We start from the raw sequence: 13285 nt of genomic DNA, 5'->3' as shown, positions 1-13285 counted from the left end.
ATTACTGAAATATAAAACTGTCTAAGTTTAGAAGCTGATATATTATGTGTTTTTATGTAATTTGCTTAATTCATTATATTAACCTTCATATGAACTCTGCATGTCAAAAAGCTAGGCATTTAAAAAGATACCATGTATTTTCCATGAACTTTGGCCACTTTTTGAATTTGCATAAAAAACGACTTCAGTTGCTAATTCACCTAAAATTCTAAGGGTTTTTGACCTCCGTAAAGATCAATATCTTTTCTGAAAAGATCATTTACTCTCTTTATCACTATAATAACTGACAATATACAGGTAAGAAAACATATGCTACTCCCCACCATGAGACAAAATAATTAACCTTCCAAATGTTTCCTAAAGAAGAAAAGAAAAGAAAAAAATCCACTGGCTTACTGTATATAAAAGGGGAAAATTTATAAATAAAATATGCACAATTATCATTTTTACCTTGTCCTCATTGAGGCAGAGGGCCAGGGTTTAGGTTTAAGGACACTCAGGAGATGATGTGTTAGGAATTGTTTAAAACACCACAAGATAAGCTCAAGTCCCAGAGACCCTGGGACAGAGACAATGTCTAAAATATAATGTTGGTAGTATCTGGGAAAACTTGATAGCCAACGATTCCATTGTTTTTTTTCTCTCATCTTTCTTTCTTTGTTTCTTTCATTTTTCTCCTCTTCCCTATTCTCTTTCCTACTTTTTCTTGCCTTCTTTCTTCATATAAAGATTTCCTTTCTTAGGAAATTGTTTGATAAGTAGCCTCCAAATGCATTAATTTCTTGTAAATAAACGTGTTATGTTTACTCATCTAGAATATGATGTATTAAGACAAATTGTAAGGTTCGGTACATAGCTTGGGGTAAAAAATAAAATTTTTTGCATATTATTTAAATTATCACTCCAGATCCCCAAGTAAGCCCTTGGCACGGAAATTAATGGATTGGGAAGTAGTAAGCAGAAATTCACTATCTGATGACAGGTTGGAAACACAAAGCCTTCCGTCGCGATCCCCACCTGGCACTCCTAATCAGTAAGTACATCAGGTGTACGTTTTGCTAATTTCTAAATGTTTGGCTGTATGTTTCCATTGCCTGAAGATTATAATATGTAAAATTTAAATTTTTCGGTCAGACATGATTTTCGTTGCTCCAAGGCATTATTTCCTCTCAGCCTGGAGCTCACTGTGTAAGCAGAGCATGACATAAAGATGCTCACTTAACTACAAAGCTGACTTTCACAGTCAGGGTCACTAGCCAATAAAGCAAGGCCTATTAGTAGACTTAAAATCTGGGAATATGGTTGTAGCTGACATAACTCTTTTCCATGTGTATCTCCAGCATAATTTCTAGGAGAGTGCATATTATTTGAACATGCTAAGTGTTGTGATTCTCTTGCTAAAGCTCCTACCCTGCTTCTGCTGTGCCAGTGTCTGTGGTCTAGGAAAAGGGATTTCCAGCCTCAGTTCCCACCAGCTCAGCCATAGCTCAGCTAAGAAGCACATGTTACTCAGCACTTACTGTGTATGCACTTCATCCTAGCATTTCTCACAAAAGCTGGATGCTTGGGTGTAGGTAGTAATAATAAGACAATAAACGTGTACTGGCCAAAGATGTTATCTTAATTTCATAATGTTAACAAATGTGTTGTATGTATTATATGTATGTGATTAAGATAATGATAACAAAATGCATGTTACCATACTGACTGTCCTTGTTAACCCAAAAGGTTGATATAAGAAATATTTGAATTTTGGCATGGAATATAATATTTAAAGAAGTCTTCCTCTGGACATATTTCATACACATTCATGTTCAGTAAATGAGCACTAAATTCTGAAAGTTGTTTCACTGATGGGTGTTTGTCAGCTTAAGAGTAAATTCCTACCATATTGGAAGTAAAGTGTGTGCACAAACAGCTTGGTTCACAGCAGGTTACCTAATAGCTAGGTGTCTTCCTCACTACTAGAAACAAAATAGACTCAAAAGTTTGTACAATGTCTTGCTAATTGTCGATTGCTAAGTCATCTTTTTTATAATAGACTGCATATAAATTCAAAGGCTAATCAGCTTGTTGGAGAAGATCCAGAACCTTCTTTTTCTGGTCCCTTTTCCAGCCAGCCATTCCTTATTTGTTACCAGTACCCCACTAAACAATTACAGCAAATTATGGAAGACACATGAAATTTAAACCAGATGGTTGAATTAATTAATTGTCACTAACTCTGATCAGACTTTCTGTTAATGAAACAATTTTACGTATGATATGAAGAAAATTGTTTTTTCCCTAAATTCTAAAGTGACTGTGTCACTTATGAAGATGGAAATATGGTATTCAGTATCTCTAGTCTTAGAAATTATAGAAAATCCCATAAATAAAAGTATTTATTAAAGGATTAAAAAAGAATTCAGACCAGAGGATATTTCTGAATTATTGATTCTCTCCTTTTATTTTGTAAATGCTGATTAAGACGCACATTTGTAGTGACTGAAACCTAGAAACATTAAGGTTGGTGGGGATAATAGATGATTGAAATAGATAAAATCCCCGTGGCAGATTGCTAACTCTAGCTCAGATCTTTCGACTTCCTATTCTGTGCTTTTTCTGTTTATACCATACTGTCTTTGTCAGAGACTCAGCTTAGTAAAATGTGGTCAGTCTTAAAAACACACACCCACTTTCTACTGCAATCATATAAGAAAAAAACTTGAACATACTGAGTTACAGTACATTTTTACTCAGTTTTTGTTCCTCTTCTCGTAGTCGAAATTCTGCGTTCACCCAAGAGGGAACCAGGTTACGGCCGTCTTCAGTGGGTCATTTGGTCGGCCACGTGGTTCACACCTGCCCAGGCGAGGCATTCGTGAGGCATCGGTCTCCATCTTCCACACAAGCTAACAGCATTGTTTTGGAATCATCTCCGTAAGGCCTTTTTGCATTTAGCTTCCTTTTTATGAGTAATAATGCCCCAAATTGTTTCATTTGAAATAATCTGGGAAATTATAGTATTTGATATAAGACTTTATTTGTGCGATGTTTTAAAAGTTTATATATTTGTAAATGTGCTTATTTGTTCCTGAAGGTCTTGGTGACCCCCACCCCACAAAACTGCTGTTATTATTTTGTTGACTCTGTATATTCTTGAACTTTTAGTGCACATTGTTACATATTTCTGCAGATACATGTATCACTGTGGTCAGGCAGTAAGGTGATGAAAGGTAGAGTTTTCTTAATATTTTTCAGGAAGGGAACCATAAGGATGAGTAGACAGTGTTGGGGAAATTAAGTAGCAAGGGAGAACATCACACTGAAAATAAGTTATAGAAAGCGTGCATACATCATTTCTAAAATTCACTCCTATCTCATTACAAATTGATGCATAAATTAAACTTCATAATTCAGTATATCAGTTTAATGCACAACATACTTACCTCACATTAATAGGCAGTCTTGATTTATTGGTTCATATAATACAGTTAGTTCATATGCAAGTAAAAATACAGTGCAAGAATTAGAAAAAAAGTAAAATACTTTATAAGATACATAAGTAGGTAAGAGGATTCATTAATTGCTAAGAAGGAAACGGGTTTAAGATATAGTGAATGTGATGAGGGTTGCAGAAAGGATGGGTCTGAGTGATGGAGAGCAGGTGCAGCGGTCAGCACAGCAGCTGTAGGTGCTCCAGGAAAGCGCACCTGGTCTGTAGGAGCAGCTGCTGTCCTCTGTGTGGGCCAGCAGCGAAGGCGGCCAAGCTGTCGGGACCAGTGGGCGTTGAGTCTGGCTAACGTGTATCTGGGTAGAAGATTTGGATTGTGTGTGTACATTATAAAGGTTGGAGGAGTAGAAAACTATACACTGCACAGTGACACCTGTGGAGCATGGGTGGACAGGAGTTAGGATCGGTGGAAATTTATGTTTTATTACTTTAAAAATTATAACTAAACTTTTTGTTTGATTTTTAATAAGCATGTATTTTCTACTTCTAAAACTTTAAAAAGTACAGTAATTAAAGACGTGATTGAAATGTTAACTGATTAAATTTTTAAATGACATGCTTTCGGCACATGAAAGCTGACCACTTGGAGGAATCACAAAGTCCGTGTCATCACAGACAGAACAGTGTCACTCCTGGGGCCTGACCACATGATCTCAGTCTAGTTTTTGTAGGGCCCTTTCCGTAGAGCCCATACACATCTGCCTTCGCATACAATTGAGTATATCCTTTTGTAAATTTTATAGATTCACAGACCCCCCCCAAATCACTTACCTCTTCAGAATACCTGTGTTCTCTTTTCCTGACCTGAAGTGGAGAAGGAGGTTCAGGATAGGTTGGAACCATGCAGAGGTTTTCTTCCCCTGCCCAGTCCACCAGAATTTCAATGCTTCGGGCTTTCTCTCTGGACATGTTTTATGAAGCTTATGTATTTGTATTCAGTTTTGAATCTATAACACTGCGTTGGAAATTCAGCCAATCCTCACCTTAAGAATAATGAGAGAGTTCTGAAAAGACAAGCTTAATGGTAAACTAATAATAATAACTTACATTGGTAGCTTACAGTCAGCTTTTTCATAAATTATCTCACTGTTCAAGAGAACTCAGTAAAATAGGAAAGCTATATAGCCCCCCTTTACAGATGAGAGAGCCACACTAACAGCATTTGTCCCAATTTACGGAACTAAAACTTGGGTTTTCTTACCTGAGCCAGTCTGTAGAACTGTGTATCCTGGACAAGGCTTTGTTGATTTTTTTTTTTTTTTTTCAATTTAGAGGAAATATTTTTCAACTTGGAATCCATAGATTTTAGTTTTACATTGGCCAAATGTGAAAAGAATGCAAACAATATGTTGGATTAAGCACAGAGCATTTCAACGTAGTACAATACATTGAAATTGATGTTGGGATATCTCACCAGTTTCCTGCTCTTTGAGGGAGTCCAGGGGCGTTCAGGTGAGCCTGACTTCAGGCGCTGGGCGAGCTTGCCCACTTCTCAAGGAGAAAACGCTATTAATTCGCAGGTGTGTTTACTGTGGAAGCAAACAGGAGGCTGTTGTACGCTTAAAGTTACTGTTTATAGGCGGGGGTAATTGAGATTACATCCTACCATTTCCTTCCTTTCTTTAAATGATCCACAGAAAATTAGACTGTTTTTAGTTTGTGATTTTTCTGAGATAAACATTAGCCCTAAATTAATGTTAAAATACTTAACAGATTAAAAAAAAATAAATTCCCACCACAATGCTAATACGTAACAGGGAAGCTCAGGTATTGCTACAGAATAATTGCAAAGTGTGTGAATGGGATGGATACAGTTTTATTTTTTATTATGATACAGATTGCTAACAGCTGCAACAGAGAACTGTTTTGAGTGCTGAGGAAGCTGCCTCACTGCTGACCTTGAAGCACTCATGAGGAAACTTACAGCCACCTGGACTGAAACAAGTCAGGAAAGCTTTTGCCCACCTGGCTTGATGGACAGTTTTAACAACTCTTTTGCTGCTGTGTTACAGTATATTGCCTGTTGACAGCAAAGTGCACTTCAATGTAACATTTTCATTATCTGCTCTTCACTTAACATTTTCCAAAATGTCAAAGTTTAAGATAAGCACATTATTTGTGGTGAAAAACCCCAGCCTGAAAGTTGGGCATTGGAACAGTTTTACTTATTTATTTATTTATTTAAATTTATTTATTTATTTATTGGCTGCATTGGGTCTTCGTTGCTGTGCGCAGGCTTTCTCTAGTTGAGGTGAGCGGGAGCTACTCTTTGTTGCAGTGCACGGGCTTCTCTCCGCGGTGGCTTCTCTTGTTGCAGATCACGGGCTCTAGGCACACGGGCTTCAGTAGTTGTGGCATGTAGGCTCAGTAGTTGTGGCTTGCGGGCTCTAGAGCACAGGCTCAGTACTTGTGGTGTGCAGGCTCAGTAGTTGTGGTGTGCGGGCTCAGTAGTTGTGGCTCGCAGGCTCTACAGCGCAGGCTCAGTGGTTGTGGCGCGCAGGCTCAGTAGTTGTGACACACAGGCTCAGTAGTTGTGGCTCACGGGCGCAGTTGTGGCTCGCTGGCTCTAGAGCGCAGGCTCGTAGTTGTGGCGCGCAGGCTCAGTAGTTGTGATGCACAGGCTCAGTAGTTGTGGCTCACGGGCGCTAGAGCGCAGGCTCAGTAGTTGTGGCGCGCAGGCTCAGTAGTTGTGGCGTGCAGGCTCAGTAGTTGTGACGCACAGGCTTAGTTGCTCCGCAGCATGTGGGATCTTCCCAGACCAGGACTTGAACCTGTGTCCCCTGCATTGGCAGGCGGATTCTTAACCACTGCACCACCAGGGAAGCCCTGGAACACTTTTAGAATCACATTCCTGTCTCTCCTTTCTTTTGTCTTTTTTTTTTTTTTTTTAATTTATTTATTTATTTTTGGCTGTGTTGGGTCTTCGTTTCTGTGCAAGGGCTTTCTCTAGTTGCGGCAAGCAGGGGCCTTCTCTAGTTGCGGCAAGCGGGGGCCACTCTTCATTGCGGTGCACGGGCCTCTCACTATCGTGGCCTCTCTTGTTGCGGAGCACGGGCTCCAGGCGCGCAGGCTCAGTAATTGTGGCTCACGGGCGTAGTTGCTCCACGGCATGTGGGATCTTCCCAGACCAGGGCTCGAACCCACGTCCCCCGCATTGGCAGGCAGACTCAAGCACTGCGCCACCAGGGAAGCCCTCTTTTTTCTTAACATCCAAAGTTAACACACGTAGTAATTTGCCCACAAAATTTTTTTGTGAGTAGAATTTAAACAGTATGTGTTTCAAGTCCTTGTTGCCATCCATACCCCACTGTGGATCATTTTAGGCCAATTATTGGTTTTAAATATATTAAAACCATTGCATTAGGAATATGTTATCAATTAAAGTAAATATGAATGTCCTTAGAGCCCTGACCTCTACTGATCTTGCATTCTGTTCATTTTAAATATAAGTAGTTTCTAGTAGAATTTAAAATATAGTAGTATTACCACTTATAAGTAAAATGGAATGAAAGAAAATAGTCATCTTCCGCATATGCTCTGATAAGTTCTGTTGAAGCCTCAGTTACTGGCAGATAGGACAGTTGCTTAGCTACTGTCTCTTTTATAAATTGGCTTCTGAGAAGCATTTCATTTGAAGAGAAGAGTCCACTGCTACAAGTTTAGAAATCCCTGATTTAAAATAACTTTCCTCCCGCTTTTTGCAGTTGTTTTCTTTGAGGTGCAACTATAACTTAGTGTTACGAGCGTAAGCTCTGGATTCAGACTGTTTAAAACTTGGTTCCACCACTTCTAATTATGTGACCTTGGGTGAGTTATTTTATCTCTGTAAGCATTCATTTCCTTGCTTGTAAAACAGTATGATAATATCTACCTCGTAGGACGGCTGTGAATATTTAATGAGATGCTTATTAGTAGTTCGGCAGAGAAAAAGTACTTAGTAGACGTTAACTATAATAATTACAATACATCTTTCAGTTAATTTGGGGTGGGGGGGGGGATGTATTCCAGCAGCTTTTAAGTATATTATCAACCATTTATCTGTTGTATGTTTGAAGTGTGGCTGTCTGGTTGAACACAATGAGGAATTCCCCAAATTCTCAACTTCATCCTTCAGTTCCTAATCACCAGAGACTATGCAGATTTCATAATCCTCAAATGTTAAATCCAGTTCCCTGAGCTATTCTTTCCTAGACTGTCCCTTTCCAGTCTTATCTTTGTCCGACCTAATCAATTCCTTTTGCTTCGTCCTCAGAGCTTTGCCTTTCTTCTGCCCCTCTGAGCTACTGGCACTGATAACTTCACCTGCAGGCTCAGCGTAACCTAACTCCCACGCCAGCCTCGGTCAGGTCTAGTGTTATATCACGGACCATGCAAATACTAGGCTGCTGTAGGACAAGGAAAGAAGAGAAGCGAAGGGGGTTGGGTGGAAGGAGTGTTGAGCCATGGGGCCTCAGAGGGCACACCGTGTTAGATGCTGTACCTGTGGCGGCAGGACTAAGTGTAGATCCCTGGGCTGCTTCTCTGCAGCGTACTTACCTGCCATCCAGCTCTTGCAAAATCTTCCCTCGCTTGCAGTTGGGAGCTGAGGTCAGAGACTTGGAGTTTGGTTGAAACCAGGAATCTCAGCTGTGGGACCGTGGTTCTGGAGTAGATTCCTACTGATAGAATAATATGACATTTTCAGCTCTATTCTTCTATTAATCATATCCCCGGGAGTTTCTGTGCACTTTAATTGCCTTGAGCATCCATTAGTAATCAGTCTGAAATGGTGTTTACTTTGAAATACTCTGAATGTCACTATAAATTAGCCAAAGTATCGAGAAGCCTGGATTTTGAACCAGAATTTTATCTGCATCTTATGTAACGTACGTATGGCAGGGGTAAGTGCCCAGTGAAGACTTGGATGACACCAGTGATTGTAATTGAGCGAGACAAGAGCTGCTGGTATGTATTTTAGAAAATAAGAGTTTTAAAAGGAGCCATCATTTCTGGCAAGTTTTATTAGGGTCTACCAAGAATATGGTTTTTGTTTTCTAGTCTTAAATTAGAATAAAGTTTATGCTTGTATGAAGGGTGTATTTGTACAGTTAAACCTTTGGCAGCATTTTTTTTTTTTTTAATTTACAGTTTTAAGAGTTTATCCTGCTCATTTTTCTTTTTTATGAGTAATTACAATAATCTCTTTGGAACTATATTTTCTGCACTCTCCCTATGACACATTTTTTCCAGCTCCCATATTTAACGCCAAATGATTACCTCTACTTGTAAGACTCCAGGCACAGCCTTGATCCCTACTTCTTTCTTTGGTTCCTATTTCCCTAGTCCTGTCTAAACCATCTGGTAGTAGATGCTCATCTTCTTTTAGGTTATAGGTCCCTTCTCTCAGGTGCCAGCTGTTATTTCTAGTGGGGCTGTGTCCCACTATGCTGCCTGGTTGTCCTTTCCAAGTATGTGATGTCTCTTCATCCTGTTTTCCTTGGTAGTTTTTGTTTATTTGTTTGTTTTTGTTTTGGCCTAGAAATAGTACCTTTTTATTCTTTTTTTTTTTAATTAAAAAAGTTTTTTTTTTGCCTGCAGATGAAGTGGGAGATTGGGATTGACATATATACAATAATATGTATAAAATAGATAACTAATAAGAACCTGCTGTATAAATAAATAAATAAATAAATTAATTAATTAAAAAAAATTTTTTGGCCGCTCCATGCAGCTTGTGGGTGGGGTCCTGGTTCCCCTGGATCCCCGACCAGGGATCGAACCCGGGCCCTGGCAGTGAAAACGCCGAGTCCTAACCAGTGGACTGCCAGGGAATTCCCAGTAGTACCTTTTTAAAGAACTGGCCTATTTCATGATATTATTTTAAATGTATAATAATTTCAAATTACAATACATGGTTTACCTATGAAAGTCATCTTCCTAGATAATTGTTTAATAGATTGACTTTGTATGATACTTCTACATTAAATATGAACAGGGAAGTTATTTGTTACGATAAATTGAGTTAATATGAGTATGTCTTTAAAATGTAATTGATACCTTTTGCCCAAAATAAGAATTTTAGAAGTCTGTGTTGATATTCTCGGTTACTTTTATAGACAATAGATAGGTAGGTAGATAGATAGACAGAAAGAGAGTGTGTTTGGTTATTGAAGCTGGAAACACAGGAAGGGGAAATTGTCACCAAGATTACTGGGAGAGGGCATAATTAGTTTGTGAAAGCTCCCCAGACCAACCTTAACCTCTGCAGTAACCAGGCCCATGGAGAGCTTGTCCATCACTCTCTGTGAAGTTACCTTAACAAGAAAGTTACCTAAGACAATGAGAGAAGGCAGGTAGCACCTGTCCTGAAATCCAAAATTATATCATCCTTTCCTCTCTTAGATCTTGGCTGATCCTCTGCCTGTACTCCATTCTCCTCACCCTTTATTTAGAGTTTGGCTCAAATACCAGCCCGAGCCTGTACACTTGGACTCTCTTCCTTTCTGGGTCTTCTTGTGGACTTCGAATGAGTAAAGGAGAGGGTGTATTCAGATACCCACTGGAGTCCGGCAAGTAACACTGGGTGGGATTCACGTGGCCTGGAATGCCTGTGGCCCATCTAAAGGCAGCAGCTACCACTTGGCTTTGTCCAGTTGTTGACAACTTGTAATGCAGGTCTATTCTTTCCAAAGCTTCCAGATTTTTCATTCTGGAAATCCAGATTTTGTATGTAATTTTTAAAATGTAGTCAACTCACATTTTTAAAGTGAACAGGCCAAATGTATGTTGGCAAAAATTGGCCCGCAAGCCATGAATCTGCAACCACTGTTCTAGTACAGTGATTTCTAATCAGAAGCAGATAATAAAAATCACTTCTGGAGCTTTTTGGACTGTATACGCCTGGTCACTAACCCTGGAAATGCAGACTCAGCAGTCTAGCACAATGTCCCGTGGTGTCAGTGCCGTCCCTCTCTTGCAGCTGAGTGTTGCCACCATGATACCCCTGCCCACCAGGCCTGGCTCACTTAGATACCGGGCTGCAAAGCAGGCTTGGGTTTGTCCCTGTTGTTTGTCTTGGTGCTGTGTTTAGACTGTTATCTGAACCAAGAATAAAGTTGCTCTGACTCCATTCCCACCTGATCCCAACCTTATACTCTTCCCCCAAGGCCTTTGGTTTTTTTTTAAATTTATTTATTTTATTTATTTTATCTTTGGCTGTGTTGGGTCTTCATTATTGCACACAGGCTTTTCTCTGGTTGCAGCGAGCGGGACCTACTCTTCGTTGCGGTGCTCAGGCTTCTCATTCTGGTGGCTTCTCTTGTTGGGAGCACGGGCTCTAGGTGTGCAGGCTTCAGTAGTTGTGGCACGCGGGCTCAGTAGTTGTGGTTTGCGGGCTTTAGAGCGCAGGCTCAGTAGTTGTGGCACACGGGCTTAGTTGCTCTGCAGCATGTGGGATCTTCCTGGACCAGGGCTCGAACCCGTGTCCCCTGCATTGGCAGGCGGATTCTTAACCACTGTGCCACCAGGGAAGCCCCAGACCTTTAGTTTTGAGACTAAATGTTTCCCAGGTGTGACAGCTGTATGCAAAACTAGAGGAAAGCCTCTCTTCACCTTGCCTGGGTGGTTATACTTAGTCCTGAGTAAGGGATGAGACCTATTGGTTGATCCATGTGGAGTCCAGTGACTCCCAGTTTTTGTAAAGTCTTGGAGGCTTCCGGCCAACTGCTTGTTAGAGATTTCCCATCGGGGGCTGTACCAAGGGTTGCCTGCCTCTGTCTACCCTGGTCCCTGCAGCAGGCCATGGCCAAGGCACGCAGCTCTCTCCTAGCAGCTTCTTGCACAAGCAGTGCTTGAATGCATCACCTCATAGAGGCCTGGGTTCTTGGCAGTTGAAATTAGCAGAATAAAAACTAGTATGTTTGGGACCTGGAATCTCTGGCCATCAAGGTAGATGTCAGAGAAGCTTTGGCTGAAAAGGGGAGGTGTGCTCTCTGATGCAGTCCTCATAGACTTATCAGAAGCTAGAGCATTGTGTGCCCTGAAGACTTCCGGGTAGAAAGCTGAGTGGTTATTATTGTTCACTGCGTATTTAGTGATTATATTTTACACTAGATTTTGCAGTTGGAGGAGGGCTATATTTTCTCTTAGGAGAAGCGAGACCATTCATCGTTAACCTGGCTGACGCCCTTAGTGCTAAGCAGATTTTAGCATCGCTACCACGTCTGTCACGTGTCTAGCAGCAAGTCTCTCAAGACGTTCACAGCTTCTCTACCCAGGGGAGCATATGTTTCCAAGAGCCACTCTGGCAGTAACCTCTGCGTTAGTTACCTTGGGCTAAATTATGCTCTGGTAGCACATTCCCCCAACTTACAGTGACGTACAGCAACAAGGGTTCTTTCTCTCGTACATTCTGCATACATGGTGGATCACCTGTGGCTCTGCTCCACGTCATGGTCATTCTAGGGCCCAGACTGACCGGAGCCCCTGTTTGGGACTTGGCTGGCCTCCTGGCTGAGGGAAGAGAGAAATACAGAGCTTCCTTTCAAAAGAGGCTACTCACATTTCATTGGCCAGAGCAAATCATATGGCCAAGCATGATGTCAGCCAGGGAGGAGTGGAGGGTAACTTGGAACAATAATATGACCTAATACAGTTCTGCTTCCTCAAGACCTTAGAGCTGTGTCTTGGGTGTCGGTCATCAGTCAACAAAAATAAGCAGGAACCGGCTGAAGCCTGTGCCTGATTACCACAGCAGCTGGCAACTCTCTCCTCTGCCCTTAGGCAGTGGGATAATAATGTTTCTATTTTCCCAAAGGACCTCCTGCCACCTCAGAGGTAAATAATAACCCCTGTGGTGATCAGTACTCTTGACGAGAACCATTTTCGCCTTGCCTGGTCCCTTAACCTCCATGACTTCCACAGACGCAGGCTTCCTGGGGTCCAAGTTGAACCACTGGTTCCCCCTTCTGGCCTTTGTGAAAAACTCATCTTGTTACTACATTCAGGGTGCTCGTTCTTTTTTTTTTTTTTTTTTTTTCAATTTTTGAATTTTATTTTATTTTTTTATACAGCAGGTTCTTATTAGTTATCTATTTTATATATATTAGTGTATATATGTCAATCCCAATCTCCCAGTTCATCACACCACCACCCCCTGCCGCTTTCCCCCCTCAGTGTCCTTACATTTGTTCTAAACATCTGTGTCTCAATTTCTGCCCTGCAAACAGCTTCATCTGTACCATTTTTCTAGGTTCCACATATATGCGTTAATATACGATATTTGTTTTTCTCTTTCTGACTTACTTCACTCTGTATGACAGTCTCTAGATGCATCCACGTCTCTACAAATGACCCAATTTCGTTCCTTTTTATGGCTGAGTAATATTCCATTGTATATGTGTACCACATCTTTATCCATTCATCTGTCGATGGGCATTTAGGTTGCTTCTGTGACCTGGCTGTTGTAAATAGTGCTGCAATGAACGTTGGGGTGCATGTGACTTTTTGAATTATGGTTTCCTCTGGGTATATGCCCAGTAGTGGGATTGCTGGGTCGTACGGTAGTTCTATTCTTAGTTTTGTAAGGAACCTCCATGCTGTTCTCCACAGTGGCTGTATCAATTTACATTCCCACCAACAGTGCAAGAGGGTTCCCTTTTCTCCACACCCTCTCCAGCATTTGTTCTTTGTAGATTTTCTGATGATGCCCATTCTAACTGTTGTGAGGTGATACCTCATTGTAATTTTGATTTGCGTTTCTCTAATAATTAGTGATGTTGAGCAGCTTTTCAAGTGCTTCTTGGCCATCTG

The 13285-nt window shown here is 40.9% G+C and overlaps 1 protein-coding gene across 2 annotated transcripts in view; it reads left to right on the top strand.

The window, feature by feature from the left end:
- The window catches only part of PTPN4 (protein tyrosine phosphatase non-receptor type 4), a 182224-nt gene that overhangs the window by 134419 nt on the left and 34520 nt on the right, over positions 1–13285 (top strand). For both annotated transcript variants that reach the window (XM_068545383.1, XM_068545384.1), the window contains exons 14-15: positions 908–1033; positions 2764–2922. In XM_068545383.1, coding sequence (XP_068401484.1) covers positions 908–1033; positions 2764–2922 — 285 coding nt within the window. The remainder of the gene's footprint in view (positions 1–907; positions 1034–2763; positions 2923–13285) is intronic.

The sequence above is a fragment of the Eschrichtius robustus genome, chromosome 5 (assembly GCF_028021215.1).
Source record: "Eschrichtius robustus isolate mEscRob2 chromosome 5, mEscRob2.pri, whole genome shotgun sequence".
NCBI lineage: Eukaryota > Metazoa > Chordata > Mammalia > Artiodactyla > Eschrichtiidae > Eschrichtius > Eschrichtius robustus.
The sequence above is the reverse complement of the archived record's forward strand: the minus strand, read 5'-3'. Positions and strand labels throughout refer to the sequence as shown.